This window comes from Manacus vitellinus, unplaced genomic scaffold, assembly GCF_001715985.3.
Source record: "Manacus vitellinus isolate BGI_N305 unplaced genomic scaffold, ASM171598v3 scaffold_39_pilon, whole genome shotgun sequence".
In the NCBI taxonomy this organism is placed as follows: domain Eukaryota; kingdom Metazoa; phylum Chordata; class Aves; order Passeriformes; family Pipridae; genus Manacus; species Manacus vitellinus.
In genome coordinates this window covers 4,373,097-4,391,907 of record NW_021940534.1, presented here as the reverse complement: position 1 = coordinate 4,391,907, position 18,811 = coordinate 4,373,097, and the positions used below count along the sequence as shown (strand labels likewise).

Below are 18,811 nucleotides of genomic sequence, written 5' to 3'. Positions count from 1 at the left end.
TCTTACATTACACTGCTCGCTTGTCTTAGATAGAATGACTTCACCTCCAGATAATACTGATAGCTCTCCGTTCGTGGCAACTAATCTTTTGGGTTATGCTTGAATTAAGACACTGTTAGATCAAAAGATATGCTTTTTTTGAGGATTCCTCCCTTTCAAAGAACAGTATGGAATCTGCCAACATGTTGGCTCTATGTTTATCTTCCAAACAATTCTTATGTTGTCTTGGCCATTCTTTGGCTTGCAAAAAACCCCAAAGCCAGCCCTTTGTTTTATCATCAAGTAGTTTGTCTTTACAAGAACCATCTTTGCAGAGGTGGTTTTGGCAGAGGTGCAAACAGATGTTAGATTTTAATTGTGGGTTTTCAAATTATTCTAAATTTTCTTTGGTAAAATTCCTTTCTCCATGTAGAAGGGAGATCTAGAAAACTGATACTGCTTTTTATTTAGTTCACAAGGTTTACTGCTGTGTTCTACTTTTGACTTTAGAGTAGATGGTTCTGGTTTTTTTTAGTTCTTTTACAAGGCAGACTTTGTTGTGTGTCATGTTCTGGAGCAGGGATGCAACACTGATAAGGGCCAGAGTCCCTTTGTGCAGCTAACCTGCAGTACTTCAGTACACTTCTGTCCAGTCTACCAAAGGCTGTTTAGTTTTTAAACCTGTGTCAGAATTGTAGATTGGACTTACTTGCTTGGAGACAGAACACTGTCTTTCCCCCTTAGAAGCTGACAGGTGTTAACAGAAAAGAGGAATATGGGCTATCATAGACATGCTATAATTGTCTGAATAAAGATGTATTTTGACATAAGATTTTTTTTCAGAATTCAAATTGATTGTCAGTTTGGATTAGATAAAAGTTTGAGCATATGGCCTTAAGGATCTGGCTTCCTCTCAGTGGTTACAGTGCTAAGCAGACTGTTTGCAACTATCTGACAGATTTAGACCAGTTGTTTTCCTCAGTCCTCTGGAAACTTGACCTGTGTCTTTCAGTGTCATCAAATGTACTTTTGTAATAACTGACTGCTTAGCTGCAGGATAAGCTTAATATGGTAATTTTTCCAGGGATACTTCATTTTGATGCCGTAGTACTTTTTACCGTTGTTTTTCCCTAGTTCACTTCTATTTTGGAATGTCGCATGGGTTTGTTATTTTTTGGTGGGGGGGATGTGTGTGTTTTTGGGGGGTTGTTTGTTTTCTTCTTTTTCCTTCCCATTTGGATTAGGAAGTCTTCTGGCTTGGATCTAGGCTTTTGTAATGAACAGAGAAATGCCTTTGTATGCCTTACAAAAGGGTTCTGTATTCATGTCTGAAAAGACTTCTGGAATGTTGGCGCACCCAAACACCTCTGCTGCTTCTGCTGATGACCTCAGGAAAGCCAGAGCTGCTTGTGAAGCTTTTGTCATATTATCTGGCAACAAAAGTTTAAGCCTCTTCTATTCCATAAGAGCTGTTGGCAGCATTCATGTGTGCCTGCGCGCACACACACACACACACACACGCTCTTTCCCGTCACCCCTTTCCATATATTTTTAGTTATTTTATAACCCTTCAAAGATACATGCTCATCACAGAATCAGAGAACTGACAGTCAAAATTTCCAATGTCTGGACTATTAAAAGCAAACATCAGAAAATAACAAGCTAAATCAGTTCTTCTATTTTGGGTCTTCTGGCTTAGTCATCATTCCTTTATGGATGTTGTGACTGTTTCTTATGTATGTCGTTGTCATTGCTGCTCTTATTCAGCTTTCGCTGTTCAGAACACCATCTATTTACCAGCATTTAGCAAATTGTGGGACAATTTTTTGATTCCAATTAGAAGGTGACAGTTCTAGGATTAATAGTGGCTATAATAGCTTGAAACAATTAGTTGACAAGTTGAGTTTTTTCCTTTTTTTTCCTTTTTCTTTTTTTCTTTCTGTCCCCCTTCCTCAACCTATGTATTGTTCTGTGCCAGCAGTTTGACCTACCCCAAACCCGATACTCCTGCGTCCAATGGTCTGTCTTCAGGAGGAAGAATGGACAGTGCCTGTGGCAAGATGAGGAGGGAAAGAGAACGATACTCGGCATCAAAATCTGGACAAAAACAACAGCCGGTAAGGGTCTCTGAGGTTAATTGATCTCTCTGAGATTACTGAAGTAATTAGCTGAGTATGCCAGTTTCGTTGCCTCATAGTAATTTATAACAATGTCACTTGGGTTTTGTGGGTGTTTTACTGTGGCTTTCAGAGTAGGCTCCAGTTCAGTTATCTGTTTGAAGTGCCTGAGCTTTGGTTTTATGTTTGTTATAGTTGTATTATCATGGATATGCTTCATACTATAAAGTTTCTAATTAGTAGTTGAATGAATAAATTTGGTGGAAGTTTGTAGAGTTTTTATAAAGGAATGATGTTTGAAACAAGTGCCAAGATAAAAAAGAAAGTTTGCTTATTTTGTTATTTCATATTTAAGTTGTGTAAGGGACCAAGAACCTGAAGCAGAAGACAGCATTCTGCATGCCTGCTAATGATCATTCACAATTTTTGGCACTTAGTCAAAGTTGTTGTGGAGGCATTTTTTTTCTTGTTTAATGGCAGAAGTCCATTTAATGGAACAATGGTTGTTGCTATCCCAAAGTTTATTTTCCTGACTGTATTATTATGTAAGCTGCCTACTACTGGATCTTAAATATAAAAAGTTTAAATCAGTCTTCTGGTTGATGCAAAATGAAGAAGTAGTAGATACTGGAGAATGTTTTTATGATAGAAATGGTCTCAATATCAAGGTTGTGATAGACTCTTAAGATGAAATCTCTGAAATATGTGAGTTGTAGGGTACATTAAATTTCTGTAGTAGCGATGTACATCTCTGCTTAGTCGCTTCTGGGTAGATCTTGGTACTACTGTGCAAATTGTGATTAGATTGGCTATTCCCATTTAAACCCTAACTAATCTAGTCTTGGTAATCAAACTACTTAAAAGACAAGGATAAGACCAGAAGTTCTCAAGGTACACTGATTTCTGAGTTTTAAATTTTGCATCCTGATACATGATATAGATTAGATTTACCAGAGTATGATCTTCTGTGCTGCTTGTCAGGCTTTCTTTTTTGGCATTCTGTGCTATGGTTTGGTTTGAGTTTTTTCGTACTCAAAGGAGCACACAAGTTTCTTTAAACATTATCTTTTTCCAAGTTCACTGCAGTATTGACTTCAGAAACTTTGCCAGCTGTCCTACCTAATTTTGCAAGAGGAACACTTTCTTACTTGCCATGAAGTTGTACTCTTAATTTGAAGAGATAAGGGCATCATAGAATGGTTATGTTTCTATATTAACTAGAGTACAGAAAACAAATCTGATCTGTGCTCCTCTCTGTTCTGCACAGGTAACAATTTTGAGCTAACTTTCAGTCTTCTTACTGGACAGGTGATGAATGTAGTATTGCATGGAAACAGGGCTGCCATAAATAAAAATGATGTGGCAGATTTATGTGGGGAAGTTAGGATTCCTTTTAAAAATTTGCTCTGCCTATAAATCTCTCTGTTATATTTAACTTTGTTAAGAAATTAAAGTTGGGATAGGGTAGGAAGGTAGTATGTGTTGTGAAAGAAGAAAATTAAAATCTACAGCTTTTCCAAAGGAAGTGAAAAATTCAAATTTACAGCTTTTAAAGAAAAATTGAAATTTACAACAATTAAAATGTACACCTAGGAGGTGGAGCAAGCAGCACTACCCGAAGTACCCCTACCTATCAGTACTACATCGCTGCCGACGTTCAACTTCAGTTTCCCTGCCAGTAGTGCCGTCTCGTCATCACCAAGCACTGTTTCAAAAGCTGCGATGAACAAGGTAAATCTTTCTTTGTATATCGTGGACACTTTTTCAGGATGAGTATACATCTGCTTTGCTGAATGTTAACTTTTTCTGTGGTGCTCATAAAACTAGCCAGCATGAGTTTATAACCTGTTGAATGAATCGCGGTTGTGTTCTGTTTGGGACCTGGGGAGGGAGGCATAAAGTTCTTGATTTGGCTTCTGTTCATCTTATACACTCACTTGCAAGCTTCATTTTCATATATCTCTTAGCTGTGGATTAGAAATATCAAAGATCAGATTTCCCAACTTCACTGCAGAATGTCTGTTAGATAGTGAATTCATGTAGCTGCTGTTGTTTCACCTGGATGTTTTTCTTTTAGATACAAACCTTAATTCTTTTGAAAATACAGGTACAACCAGCAAGTAATGTTGGCAGTCCCGTGTTTGTATTTTCATCTCCAATTGTGAAGTCTACTGAGGTGGAAGTGCTACCTCCATTGTCTGTAAGTAAAATAAATAAAGATCAATGTTTTCTCAAGGCTTTAGTAAAATACTGCAGAGCAATAAAGCAGAATTGGCCCTGGTAAGGGGAAAAACTAATATATAGATTTCTGACTTGTAATTTGTTATCCAGCATCCACCACAAGTTTGAAGACTGGATTTCAGGTTATTATTTGTGTGAAATTTGATTAAAATTACTTAGAATCTAAAAATTCTCTCTTTTTCGTAGCAGATTAAGTTTACATTTAGTGTTCCTGTTGCAAAGTCAGCAGAGCTTTCTGGATCCATTGATACACCAGTGACATCCTTATTTAGTCCAGGTAACAGAAATTTTAGCATTTAAAATCTAGTGCTGATTCTCTTTTTATGTATATGAAATAGATAATCTCTGTCATTTCTGAGCATGTTACAAATTCCAGGCAAAAGGTGTTTTCAGTGACAGGTCTGCTTTTAACCATATTGTAACTACAAACTGTTGTAAACAAGGTAGAATTTTGAAGATTCTTATATAAGAGGACTGAAATGTGGAAATTCTTGTTTCTAGCAAATGTGAATATATACTAAGTGGATTTCTTTGTAAAAGGTGGGTTTTGTTTTACTTTTACAGGTAGCACCACTGTAAACAGCACCAGCAATAAGAAGGAAGCGGAAGAAGAATACGATGGCCTCTGCAAACCTGCTAAGTTCTTAAAGCAAGGAAGTGTGTTAGACATCCTAAAAAGCCCTGGTGAGATAATGAACTCTTTAAAAAATATATTGCAAAAAATATACTTGTATATCATTGCATTGATTTTTAAAAAACCCACGACAACAGCAACAAAAAAAGCCCCTCATTTGTCACAGTTAAGGCAATGTTAGCTATAAATACAAACACAGGAGAACATTACATTAAATGCTGCACCTGTTAGGGTTGATACTATTGTAAGTGGCTTTCATTGCTGAAAAGAAAACTGCAACTTCAACCCAAATGCATTGTTTCTCCTTACATATTAAGTTGTAATTGAAAATTAAATATAAAAGAATTAGTCAAATAATCAATGTTTTGTTTTAAATAAATGACATTTATGTAATTGGAAATGAAATGTTTGTAAAATGCTTTATGAACATTCCTTTCCCACCTTCACCATCTCCAGAAATGAAGAATGTTAATGTCATTCCTAAAGATGTTTCAAAAGCTGCAAATCTTTTGGCCCTAAATCATAACAGTTACTATCGATTCAAATGTAAATTTTAATTAGTAATGGGCTGTTCCACTTAAAAATATTTTAATTGCAGTTGTTTTCAACTGTTCAGTAAAGTGCGTGTGTATGTAGATGATGGTTTTTGTTTCAAGAAGGACTATATTGAATTTGATCTTTTCCCATAAGCCTTGAGTTGTAGCAGGTCTTTTTATTATGAAATGACAAATCTATATACTACTTAAGAAGGCAGTGGCTTTTTATATTAGAAAGAGCTAAATGAGAGAAATTATGCTGTGTGTTTAAGGAAAGACTTACCAGTGAAGTGACATTAGTTTTCTTTATCAGTTTAAGAGAGGCGGGTTCTGAATCCACACTTCTGATATTAAAAAAAAAAACAAAACAAAGCAACAACAACATAATAATAAAAAAAGAAATGCTTCATTTTACCTTTACAAGTAATTTGTGCTGATATTTAAGATGTATTGCCGTAGCATTTTCATTAGTGTTTCCATATTGGTGGTACTTGTTTCTGGAAAGTTGTCACCTTTAAATAAGGAGTTGGCTTGTGTCCAGTGCATTTTGAACAAAGATTATAGATAAAAATTGTTTGGTTGTCTTAATTTTTATTAATTATTACTGCTTCAGGTACCAACTGCTGTACAGCTGTCAAAGTAAATGTGAGTCATCTACTACGACAGAAATAGCTTTAGAAATTTGATTCGATTGGACATGGTGTCTTAAAATGAAATTGGATTATTTCTAGTCCATGACAGTCAGCTTTCAGTATTGTTTGTTCACACTTGTATCTACCACTGTAGTGGCATATACTAAGGAGATTTGTATTTAAAACTTTCTTGGAAATGAAGAGTTAAATCAAGCTTTAAAGAAATGTTATGTTGTGTCTCAGCACAGCATATGAAATTTCATCCCTTTAGATAAGATTTCCAGGGACTTCCTCTTGTGGTTGGTTGGAATGTATAGTTGTGACCATTGACAGTTTGTTTAAATTTATGCTGTCTAGTATTATAAGTAACTTACATGCAGCTTTATCACTAAGATCTCTCCTTTTTTTTTCGATTTTTTTAATTTTTTAATTATTTTAATTTTTAATTAATTTAGGCTTTATGTCTGGGAAAACACCCTCCTGTTCATCTGCACAGCCTGTTACAAGCACAGTCGTCTATACAAGGCCTGCAATAAGTAGTTTTTCTGCAGGTAAAGACACCTCTAAACAAGCATCCTCATTTTGGCAGTCTGACACATATGACCCATGTCTGCAGAACAAAACCACAGATGGAAAATGTGTAACATGTGAAGCTGCTAAACTGTCAACTGTTGAGAGTACGAAACAGACGATAAGTGTAAGTCACTGTGTCAAGACAACAGTCCCTACAGCAGGGACATTGGGCTTTGAAGACAAGTTTAAACCAGCACCCAACACATGGGATTGTGATACCTGTCTGGTCCAGAACAAACCTGAAGCTACAAAATGTATAGCATGTGAGACACCAAAGCCTGGAACAGGAGTGATGCCTGCTCTGACAATGCCAATGGTCACAGACAACTCGGTGACAGTGACATCCTCTTCCAGCAGCGCCGGCACAACAGTCACTCTGGGATTTGGAGACAAATTTAAACAGCCAAAAGGCTCTTGGAACTGTTCAGTGTGCCTTGTATCAAATAAGGCAGAAGACACCAAATGTGTAGCTTGTCAGTCCGACAAAGCAGGTTTGTCCTTTTCTTCTCAGTTGATTCAATCTCAGTCTCTGTGCATTCTATACAGAACAAAATAAGTGGCATCTAAAAAATATTTTCAGCAGCATGGCTGTACGCCAGACAGGATGGATTAGTGGCTCTCTGCAGGAATGGTTGCAGGCACTTCAGAGGTCTCAGCCCAGATTCCAGCCTGTCACATGAGTTGAACTGATTGTGAAATATATTAGTGCAGAGCTGAATTGAAGCAAATGTACCCTGCTTTACAGCTGGTGAGGAAAAATGACTAAAATGGATGCCTTAATTAACTTAAAACCAGTTGACTCCCTTTCATTGGGGAAAAATGTGAACTCCGTAGAGTTAAAAACTACTGGATTTCTTGGGCTTTTTTTTTTCTCTTTCAAAACCTAAGTAGAAACAGTATTTATACAACATGGCTAAAAATGTGTCCAGTCAGCATTTGAGTGTAATTGAGCAGAGGTATGAAGCCAGATTCCAAGACAGTGTAGTTTTTAACTAGTTGTCTTAAGCTAGAACAAAATCATATGTTCAGCTATGCCTGTGAAGGCTATGGTAGCCTTCCAGAGCATGTGTGACCTTGTTTGGGGAAGTCGGGGTCCTTACAGACTTTGGGGACGCCGGTGCCTTCTTTAGTTGAGTTCTGGTTTTTTTCCTATTATATGTGATTGTAACTGTATTGAGTGAATTTATTCTTTTTTAAACCACAGATAATTATTTTAGCACTAATTTTCATTGGCTCTTAACATCATTTAATGTCAAAAACATCCTTGCAAATACATCTTGGGGGGGGGCAATTAATATAAGATGGACTAGATCGTACTTTTGTGCAGGAAGAGTGGAATTTCTTCAGCTAAGAGTAATGCATTTTAGGGCTCGTTCTCATGGACTTCCAGCCTCAGAGTGGTCAGCTGGCACTATTGGCCAGTTGTCCAAGACTCTGGCCATTGCAAGGAAGAATTTTAGAACTGAGGGGTTTGCCATGACTGCTGTGGCACAGAGAATTGCACAGTTATATTATGTCTGTCATGGGGATGAGTGAGGCAGGTAAGATGCGTGAATATAAATTCTCTGGGTGTGCTGTGGAACAGAAGACCCATTCCTGTTTTTAATGTTTTGAACTTGAGACACTGTCTTCTGCCTCTCTCTTAAATGCCACCCTCAGTGGTTTAAAGTTGTAGCTGATGATTATGTGATGCTTTTATGCCTTCTGGGTGTCTGCTTCACTCCTCACACTGTGGAGCTGAAGTTTGCTGTTGGGGTGCAGCAGCAAGTGACATCTCATAGGGGGATAAAAATCAGAAACAAAAAATCTGAAGGCAAGATTGTCTTCCGTGCCTCGGCAACCTGTTTCTGCTGCTCTTGAAGACAGTGTAGCTTCTGTAGTGAACAGAGTTGTGGCTTTGGAAGCTTTGACTTCCTTTTTTTTTTTCTTTTCTTTTGTCACTGTGTAGTTTTGAATGTTTCCTGTCTTTGTGACTTGCTAATGAGTCATTCTAGTAAATTGTCAGCCTTTCATCACTTGACAGTGATCATTAACTTGAGTGATGCTAACTTTGACTACCAGTTACTTGAGTCACCAGAAATTCTTTTAGCAGCTCTGATGCAATACCTGTAATTTACATCTGAAATAGGCCATGTTGCTGTATTTTATAAACTGCAGTTGCTGTTTCAATGTCACTGGTTCAGTTTGTGCTTAAAATCATATATAAATTGCAACGAAGAATGCAGATGTTTCTATTGTTTACATTCTCAGAATGTGTTTGAAATTAACTTGTAGCTTGATGGTTTTTTACTGTTATGCTTGTGTACTTTACAATTTAGTGAGCATTGGAGAGTTTCTTAAAAAATTCATGTTCACTTTATAGTTTAAGTAGGATGATTAACTATTGCGCTTCTTTCTCAGGGAGTTCAGTGCCTGTGACTAGTGGCAGTGTTTCTGCTTTTTCTGCTTCTTCTGGAGGTTTTCTGGATTTAGACAAATTCAAGAGGCCTGAAGGAAGCTGGGAATGTGAGGTCTGCTTGGTCCAAAACAAAGCAGAAGCCACAAAATGCATAGCCTGTGAAAATGCAAAGCCAGGCACCAAAGCAGAGCTCAAAGGTAATACTTCATGAGGAAAAACAAGGGTGTGCAATTTGCAATTTATTTTTCTAAGTAGAGTGATTTTTCCTTTGAGGTATGACAAAATTGTCTGTTTTTTCGTCTAGGAATATTGCTTAAATAAGGTACAGTGCCTACGTTTCCACACCCAGTCCCCAGAAAAACGTTATGTTTTTTCAGAGAAAAGCTTATATCAGTGACATAGTTGTCCTTTACGAGCCTTACATGTTGTTCATTTGGAGTTTAGACTAAAACCATGATCTTTCAAAGAAGTTAGCAGAGTGCTTTTCTAAGCCAGGTGCTGGACAGAAGAGCACCATTGAGAAAAGATCTGTACAGAGAGGGAGTGTGGAGTTTCCTTATTTGTTTTTTGTATGTGGGTGTGGGTGCATCATATATTGCAAACTTGATGTTGTTTTATTTCTGCAGGTTTTGATACTGCTGCTGTGTCTACAAATGCCACAACGCCATCATTTACGTTCGGTGTCCCATCATCGTCCTCTGAATCTTCTCAAACTTTGGGTAGCACAGGAAATTTTAAATTTGGAGAACAAAGTAGCTTTAAGTTTGGGATTGCATCTGAATCTGCATCGTCCAACACTGTGACTGGGGGATTTAAGTTTCCTACTGGCTCAGGAAACTTCAAATTTGGAGTTTCTTCCTCAGACTCTAAGTCAGAAGACAGTAAAAAAGAAAGTAAAAGTAACAATTTTACCTTTGGACTTCCATCTACAACCAGTCAGGCCCCTTCAACATTTCAGTTTGGAACAACGAACCTGGGGCAACAGGAAAGGAAAGAGGAACCAGTTTTGGGAGGTTTTGGTTTTGGCACAAGTTCTGCTTCTTCCATAGCTACCAATGAGAATAAGACCGGAGTCAGTGGCTTCACTTTTGGAACTGTGGCAGAAAAGGAGGTAGCATCATCTGCTCTGCCATTTAAGAAGTCAGATGAGAAAAAGGATGAAACTGTTTCAATGAAGGGAGGCTTCTCTTTTGGCAGTGTGGAGTCTGCACCTGCCTCACAGTTTGTTTTGGGAAGGGCAGAAGAAAAACAGGACTCTGTCACTTCTGCTGGTCCATTAGCATTTGGAAAGAAATCTGACAATGAAGAGTTGAAGGCACAACCTATCTTTTCATCTGGGACAACTGAGCAGACCAAAGAGGAGAGCACAGCAAAACCTGTATTCAATTTTAGTTTCGGTAAACCGTCGGAAAAGGAAAGTGAGCAGACAAAGCCACCTTTTGCATTTGGGGCACAAACCAGTACTTGCGGTAAACAGAACATCTTTTGCCTTCACTTGTCTGATCGTGTCTATCAAATAATAGCTCTGAGGCTGTACTGGACAAAATCTGTGGGATTTATATACTACCTGCAGCCTGTCTTTAGTTCCAGTTGTTGATGCATAGACAATATGTGGCAATTCCTTTATTGATTTCAATGAGTTTCAACACTATGTTTAGACAAAAGAATTGCCACACCTTAGGGAACCTTATTGTATAAGGTATAAGCACAGAAGTTGTATTGTCTCAGTAACAGCAGCTCAGCTGGTGATAAAATCTATAACATGGTGCAGCATAGAGGCCTCATACTAGTGTTGTTTTTTATAGTAAAAGGGAAGGAGAAAGGGAATATCTTAGTTCCATGTACTTGCAGCTGTGCTACAGGGAATACTGGAGTTTCTCTACTCCTACAAAGGTACAAAAATCACTTCATAGATACTACACAGTTTTGTATTCCTCTGATTTATTGAAAGTCTGCAGTGGAGGATTAAAGTTCTTCATTGATTATCACTGTGTGAAAAATTCTTGGTTGTTAAATTCCATTTGTGTGACTTATTAACTGTGTTTCTTCCTTTCAGAACAAGGAGCATCTTTCAGCTTCTTGAGCTCTAGTTCCTCCAGCACAGTCATACCCACCACTTCAGCCAGCAGCAGCGGCGTGTTTGGCAGCACCCTCTCTTCCTCAAACCCTCAGCCAGTTCCCACTCCCTTTGTGTTTGGACAACCCAGCAACACTGTGACCAGCTCTGTTTTTGGCAATCCTGCAGAATCTACAACATCTCAGTCATTTGGCTTCTCTCAAGAAAACAAACCAGCAACCACATCTTCCAGCACTGGCTCGACTCTTACTCCATTTCTGTTTGGTTCGGGAGAGAGCAGCACCAATGCAGCAAATTCGGGCTTTACTTTTGGAGCCACAACGACATCGAGTTCAACAGGTACGTTTTCAATAGATGCTCTTCTGCTTTTCTCATTTTTGCCATTACATAGTGGACCAAGGAGATCCTGTTTCATGAATATTTTACTTTGGAAAATGTGCAGGCCAAATGCATGGAAGTAGGGAAAACTAGTAGTATTTATATTCAGCAGTATAAATTTGGGCTCATTCTTCTCTAGCCTGAGAAATAGAGCTTGTATAGGAGCTTTTCCCCATGAAAATAAATGATAGTTTCTTTCTTCTTGCTATCCGTCCAGTGCTTACAGTTAGGAGTCAGTGTATCAGCGTCCCTGATTTTTCTCTCCCATACCTAAAACTCTCAACTGTTGTAAATAATGTCAAGATTTGCAAAGTCCTTCCCCCTCACAAGTATATGTAAATGCATTTCCTCTAAATGCAATCACTGCTGCTTAAAGGTTGGGTTTTACTAAGGATTGTGGCTGGTGTTTGTTAATTATCTAACAATTAATTGTTAATTATCTAGCAATAATATCTTAGAGAAGAGAGCAATAAGAAATACAAAGTTTCTTCACGTTTTATGTTCATTACGCCACTGCATGATTTAAATGAATAAATGCATGAAGCATTACGACACAAGACAAAATCCACTAAATTTTCCATATTGCTGTGAGCCACAGAGTATGCTGGAAATAAGATTGAACCTGTGAGGGAAAGACTTAATCTAGTTTGATCTGATGGCTTAACTTTGTCAGTCACAGAAGTTTAATTTGCACACTTTTTCATGTTTCAGAAACAGAGAGAAAACAGTCCAAAATTATAACACCCAACAGATTGATTTAACCTGCTCACAAATCAGTAACTTTTAGTGTCGTTTCATTAGTAGGTGACACCATATTTCAAACATCTTCACAAACGCAGAAGCCTTTATTTTACTGTGTATCTGTTCATCTTGGAAATAAAGCTATTCCAAGTTATGGTGCAACAGAGGGTATTTCCTGTTGCATGAGAGCTGCTCAGATTGCACTAACAGTGCTGATAAAATGTCCTTTTTGCATAGCACATCCACCACGTACATTCAGAGTCACTGTTCAGTTGAGTTTCATTTTTGTTCCATTGTTTCTGCTGGCCATGGAGAACTGAAGCAACTGAATAGTTGGGCTGGTTGTTGATGATAGGTAGAGAAGTTACTCTGGTCAACCAAATTTTTGAGTACAGAGATCATCACTGCAGGCATCATTTGACCTCCGGAAGTTGATAATGGTAAACACTTGGACAGGGGAGAAGTGCAGTTGCTGACAAGAAGAGAGATGCATGTTGTTGTTCTAATAAATCAGGAGCTGTATTTTGCATGTTTGAAAAATACAGTTTGAGTGAGTATTCTCTGTGTGTGGTAGAAACAGTTTTTAGTAAATACAGATTAAATCATACCATTTGTGGGAATTCATTTGTAGAACATAAAGACGCAACCAGTGTGTTTGAGATTTAATTTTGTCTGATTCCGATAAACATAGTGTTTCTCATATTACTTAAAAGGTGCAATTCCTGTTGTAGCTGATGTACTATTTGCTTTATATATCCACCCAATTAGTTTGAGATTAAAATGAGGATTGAGCTACCAGACTTGGGGTTTTAGAACCCTTTGTTTCTAGATTCATTCTTGAGGGTGGGAGGGAAATGGCACGTACTGACTGACATCCTTCTTCTGCTCCCCAAGGGTCGTCGTCTTTGTTTCTGTTTGGCTCTGGGCCCCCAGCGCCTGCTGCCAGCGCACCATTTGGCGCCAGTCAGCCACCAGCATTTGGCCCGAGCCAAGGGTCCAGCCAGCCAAGCGCTCCAAGCTTTGGATCGCTGTCGTCAACGTTGTTTTCAGCTGCCACTCAGCCTGCTCCTTCTGCCTTCGGCTCAGTGACAAGCAGTACTCAGCCCTCTGTGTTCGGACAGCAGGCAACCCAACAGCCAGGTTTTGGTTCTGGTACCCCCAGTGCTGGTGAGTGCCCACCATCCTCCTCTTCCCTTTTGGTCTCAAAGATGATACATTTTATTTTCTTTTTCATGAAGCGCATCTTAAATTATACGCAGAAAGAAGACTTTGGCATTACGCTCGTATTCAAATGTAGGAATTGTCCTCCATAAAAATAATGGGTGTGATTTGTGTCTCAGTCCTGACTGTGGAGACATGATGTACCCATAGGTATCCAGCTTCACAGTAAGCCTTCTCCACAAGAGACTTAGCAGATAGGAGGTTGCAACCCTACCACAAATTCTGGGCTTTATTTTTTTGAGAAACCTAGTGATTAAAAGGAAGTGTTGAAAGCCATGGAGTAATCACTGGTAAGTTTGTGCAAAACAGAAGGGCAGAAGCACTGCAAAATTGTTATTTTTGGATTTGTTAGAGTAGTTCTTAGTTATCTGACTTTAATAGGCTTCATTGTTTAAAATATGGTCAGAATTGTTTTGGTTTTTTTAAGAATTTATGGGTTAAGACATATTAGAAGATCTTTTTACTAATGAAGTATAAAATACCATGGGAAGGTTTTTAAGTGTAAGAAGGACCCGTTCCACACACTAGTAACAATTCAGAAAGAAAAACACAGCCAGAACGTCTGTATTTGATATCACATCAAGTATTTAAAGGGAAAAGCCTCCCTTTTTTCCTCTCTGAAGTTTTACAAAATAGCCTCCATTATAAGTAACTGATATTTTTGTACTAATCAGTAGATTAGTTGGCACACCACATTACTCAGGCAACCTTTCATAAATTAGGTAGCAGTTCAAAGGTAAAATTCTCCCTGGATTGTCTGTGTTGCTTATCAGTTACTTTGATGGTAGGAATGTTTGGGGTTTTTAAAGGTGAGGTGCTGTGTTAGCACATTAAAGGAAAGGGAGAGTCCCCAGATCAACTGCAGGAACACAAGAAAGTTTACTTGAATATAAATCTATGTGATTCCAGGCTACAGTTTAAGACTTTATTAATAAACTTCAGTTTGCATAGGTATAAACTTTATGATGGCACACAAGTTAGAGAACAATTCATTATCAGTGTGCCAGCAGTATTACTATAAGAATTCCTCAATCTCTGTTAAAGTGAATGGATTCATTCCATACATACTGTTCCTGTAGTGATCTGGCACTTCAGGTGCCACTCCCACAACTTTGTCATCTTGAGCAACCTGTAAAAATATTTTTTATAAAGATAGTGGGGAAGAACATGAGGATTTTGCTGGAAAGGATGAACTCATATTTCAACTTTCTTACTTGCTTCTGCTTCCACCCCATCTTCCCAGGTTCTGTATTCCAGTTTGGAAGTAATACTGCTAATTTCAGCTTTCCAAATAGCCCAGGAGTATTCACTTTTAGTGCAAATCCTTCTGCACCAGCAGCTCCTGCACAGCCTTCTGGCACTTCAGGATTTTCGTTCAACCAGCCTGCATTTACATTGGGGTAAGAGACCGTATCAGAATTTCACTTGAGCTTCGGGTAATATCAGTGGACAGTGTTCAGCCTCTACTGCTGTTAAATCTTGAGGTGTTCAGATGAACCTTGGAGTTTGAAACTAAATTTGGCACCCTTCCTTGTATTAGCCTGACTGGCTAACTAAGCAACGGTATCTTTAAAGGAGCCTAGCTGTCAGGAATATCACACATCAACACATGTGAGATTGTCTTGTTCTTGAAAGGTAAAATCCGTATCCAGCCATTATGCTGCTGCTTACCTTCTGAATAAGAGAGATTTAATTGGTTTTGGTTTCTGGAACTTTCTTCCTCCTGTTCATCATTTGCCGTTTGTTGCCAGCTGGTAACTAGTGAGACAAGACTATGAAACAGTTGTTCTGGAATATCTTCTCAGTGCTGCTACTGAATTTTCAGCTACACTGTCCTAAATTCTGAACTACTAATTTCTTTTGATAGGACTAATGGGAAAAATGTTTTCTCTGCCTCTGGACCTTCAGTTCCTGGTCGGAAGATAAAGCATGCAGTTAGACGTAGAAAGTAAACGCCTGATTGGTAAAACATCAAAAACATTGGAAGCAGCTACTACTCTGAATTGTTCAGCTTCTACCCTGACTGAATTGTTCAGCTGCTACCCTGAATTGTTCAGCTGCTATCCTGAATTGTTCAGTTATTGGGATTGTACCTCATGCTGGCTTATCGGAAGTCAGATCTGCCTAAAGGAATATAAAACCTAGCTTTCCTGTCCTTCCCTTCCCTCTCCCTGTTACGTTTTTCGGTAGCAAGTAAAGTTGGCAACAAGGCTGTTCTCAAGCAAAAGTCTCAAGTTACTTCTTTCACTGACTTGGCATGGTCTGGCTGTAGCCCTGAGTAGAGCCTGCACAGTGAATGGCTTGTACAATACCTCTTCATCCGCACCACTACGTGCGCTCATTCGCGTTTACTGACGCCTCGAAATTGTAATTATATCAGCGAGGGATGCTGTATAGAGTAGAGAATGTTGATAACGAATGATTTCTATGCTGAGTTTGTGCTGGTGTATGTGTGAAGTGAGTGAGTTTGGGTGTATCGTGCACTAAAATTTTCTGATAGAGGAAGACTGATTTAAGGATGATCCATGCTAAGGACTTGTTAGATCTGTAGTTCTTCATTTAATAATTATATGCTATTTCTATATTTTCATTCTTACAGCCCTTTATCACCTGTCTCGCCTTGTTATTTTATTATGAAACATGTGTAAATACAATTTCGTTTCTCTATGTACTTTTTTGGCATAACAAATCTGTGAAATTGAAATTTTAATTTTGTGTGTTACGGCCATTTTTGTTTAGTATTGTCTCAGATTTTATGTAAATCTCATTATTCAAAGTTGCCTAAATCCATTTAGAAAATCTTTAAAATTGGGAATTCTTAAAGTAAGTTTATTGGCTTTTCTGATCCATTTTTGTTTGGACCAAAAACCAGTATTGTACAAAGTATTAAGTATATATTTTTATATTTACTGAAATGGACTGTGGTGACTTTGGATAATAAGGAAAAGTTTAATATTAAAGCCATGTTTATTACAGTATAATTAACATGTTAAACCATGGGATAAATGCCATCAATAAAAACTGCGAAATATGATCTGGCAATTTTAACTCTCCATAAAGGCATCTGGAGCTGTAACTGTATGAGATGGTTACGTCAACCTGAGCAATGTAACATGCTTTCTTCAACCTCTGCTTTTTCACAGTGTCACTGATTTTAGAGGAACTTAAATAAGTTAAAGGTCTCCTGTTACAAAGGAGAGTTTTATTGTAGACTGAAGCTTAGAGCAGCTTATCAGTGTGTCAGCTGACTGCAGTTCATTTTTTTATAATGCTATTAAAAAAAAAAGTTAATGTTACATTCACCACTGTTCTAACTGAACAGGAAAAGGTACCCCTAATTTATAAATGAGTAATTAGGGGTCTCCACTTCTGTAGCAGTTAAAGGAACTTCTTGGAGAACAAACATTATTCTAGTAAAATCAAAGGAAATGCTTGTTCATCTGGGGACCCACAGCTGAACTTTGTACCGAGTCACAGCATTCAGTGTATGACTGAGATACAGTTTCTTCCTTCAGCTAGAACAGAAGAGATCTGCATAACTGTGCTGTAAATGTCTTCAGAGGCAGGGCTGAGGCCTTTGCTGGCACTGCTGCCCTTCACCAGAACACGGCTCACCCCTTGTACGGCTGCAGGTGCCGAGGGTACAAAGTGAGATGAGTTTCTAAGCACGAGCTGGACTTGACAGCAGGACAAAGGCCAACTGCCCTTTTCATGTGTAAAGCTCCAGTCACTGTTTCTAGAAACAGAAGATACTCAGCAACTAAACTTCAAAACCACACACAAACACTGCTATTCAGAGAGTCATATTGTGCCACTGGAGCTGTGAAAGGATTATATGCAGTTACATATTTCCAGTTGTCTAAACCTGAAAATGTCACAGATTTCACTTTTCCCCCTTAGCAATGAATCACTGGCCCAGCATTCATCCTACAAACAGAAAAAGGTGGCATCTTCACTCCAGCTTGCATAAGAGACAAACTAAAAGCATTTCCAACAGCATAATATACATATTTCCATGGACAGGCTCTGTCTTCTTGCATTAATTGTTTTCTGTACCTGCTGTGGAAGGGGTGGTATTTTTCTGCAGGGCAAGATAAACCTTCCATTATATCTGAGTTGGTAGCAATGAAGTTAGCCAATGGTATTGCTTTTCCCTTCCTTCCCCCCACATCTTGAATCCTAGTTTCTAGGTCACTGCTACAATAAATAGAACAAAAAACTTCTTTTTGTGAATAGGTAAAATTCACCCTAGAAGGGACTTTGGTTATTTCTGACAGCTTTAGTTTTCATCAGGCTGGTTGCCATGCCTGACATCAGTGCTTAAGTCAACATTTTTTGAAAGAATGGAGCACAGGTCCTGTGAGGGGCAGCTGAGGAAGCTGGGGTGTTTAGCCGTGGTGACCTTATTGCTCTCTATAACTACCTGAAAGGAGGGTGTAGCTTGATGGGGGTCTGTCTCTTTTCCCAGAAGTGACTGGACAAGAGGAAACAGCCTCAGGTTGGCCCCAGAAGGTTTAGACAGGACATTAGGAAAAATGTTTTAATGGAAAGGGTTGACAAGCATTGAAACAGACTGCGCATGGAGGTGGTGGAGTCACCATCCCTGGCAGCGCTCAAAAAACATGTGAATGCCACTCGAGTACATGGTTTAATGGTGAACATGGTGGTGGTGCTGCATTGACAGTTGGACTTGATGATCTGAGAGGTCTTTTCCACCCTTAACGATTTTATGATTCTAGGAATAGTTAAGTGGTATCTCTGAAATTCTGTTTCAGCTCAACATGTTCAAGTGGTCTAGCAACAAGGGGGTGCTTTCCTGAGGCCTGCTTATTGCCATTTAGTACTTAAGACATTTTTGTTTCAGTGATGGATGTCATGATCCTTAATGCTAATGGTACACTTAAGATGCCAAAGTTTTTTTGGTAATAAATCATTAGTGTAAAACAGTAGTAACCCTCAAAAGTATGAGGTATTTTGATACTGATACCCTGTCTGATTGAGTAAGGATACAAAACTTTTCTAGCCAAGACAACTTTTTTTTCACTTCAAAAATAAATATTTAAAAGTAGTTATCTAAATAGTTAGCAGCTTCATTTTGGAGAGGTGAAAGCTTCATTCTCCCACTATTCAGCACTGGATCCAGTCCTGATTCATCATTCCAAATGAAAACTGAAATGCATACACAGTACATTCATACACAGAACAACATGACTTGTCAAACAAAAGTATTGCAGAATATGAACACATTTTTAAGTTATTTCACCTGAAGACAAGAGAGAACCAA

General features: G+C 38.4%; 1 protein-coding gene across 4 annotated transcripts in view; it reads left to right on the top strand.

Moving 5' to 3' along the window:
* Nucleotides 1-16,561, top strand: part of NUP153 (nucleoporin 153) — a 31,250-nt gene extending 14,689 nt beyond the window's left edge. For 2 of the 4 annotated variants that reach the window (XM_018077666.2, XM_018077664.2), the window contains exons 11-22: nucleotides 1,958-2,096; nucleotides 3,690-3,827; nucleotides 4,204-4,296; nucleotides 4,524-4,614; nucleotides 4,902-5,021; nucleotides 6,595-7,203; nucleotides 9,113-9,307; nucleotides 9,737-10,579; nucleotides 11,167-11,526; nucleotides 13,201-13,473; nucleotides 14,771-14,927; nucleotides 15,395-16,561. In XM_018077666.2, coding sequence (XP_017933155.1) covers nucleotides 1,958-2,096; nucleotides 3,690-3,827; nucleotides 4,204-4,296; nucleotides 4,524-4,614; nucleotides 4,902-5,021; nucleotides 6,595-7,203; nucleotides 9,113-9,307; nucleotides 9,737-10,579; nucleotides 11,167-11,526; nucleotides 13,201-13,473; nucleotides 14,771-14,927; nucleotides 15,395-15,479 — 3,103 coding nt within the window. In that variant the 3' untranslated portion in view covers nucleotides 15,480-16,561. The remainder of the gene's footprint in view (nucleotides 1-1,957; nucleotides 2,097-3,689; nucleotides 3,828-4,203; nucleotides 4,297-4,523; nucleotides 4,615-4,901; nucleotides 5,022-6,594; nucleotides 7,204-9,112; nucleotides 9,308-9,736; nucleotides 10,580-11,166; nucleotides 11,527-13,200; nucleotides 13,474-14,770; nucleotides 14,928-15,394) is intronic. The other 2 variants (XM_018077665.2, XM_008922298.3) reach the window with 2 other exon arrangements.
* The last annotated feature ends 2,250 nt before the right edge of the window (nucleotides 16,562-18,811 follow it).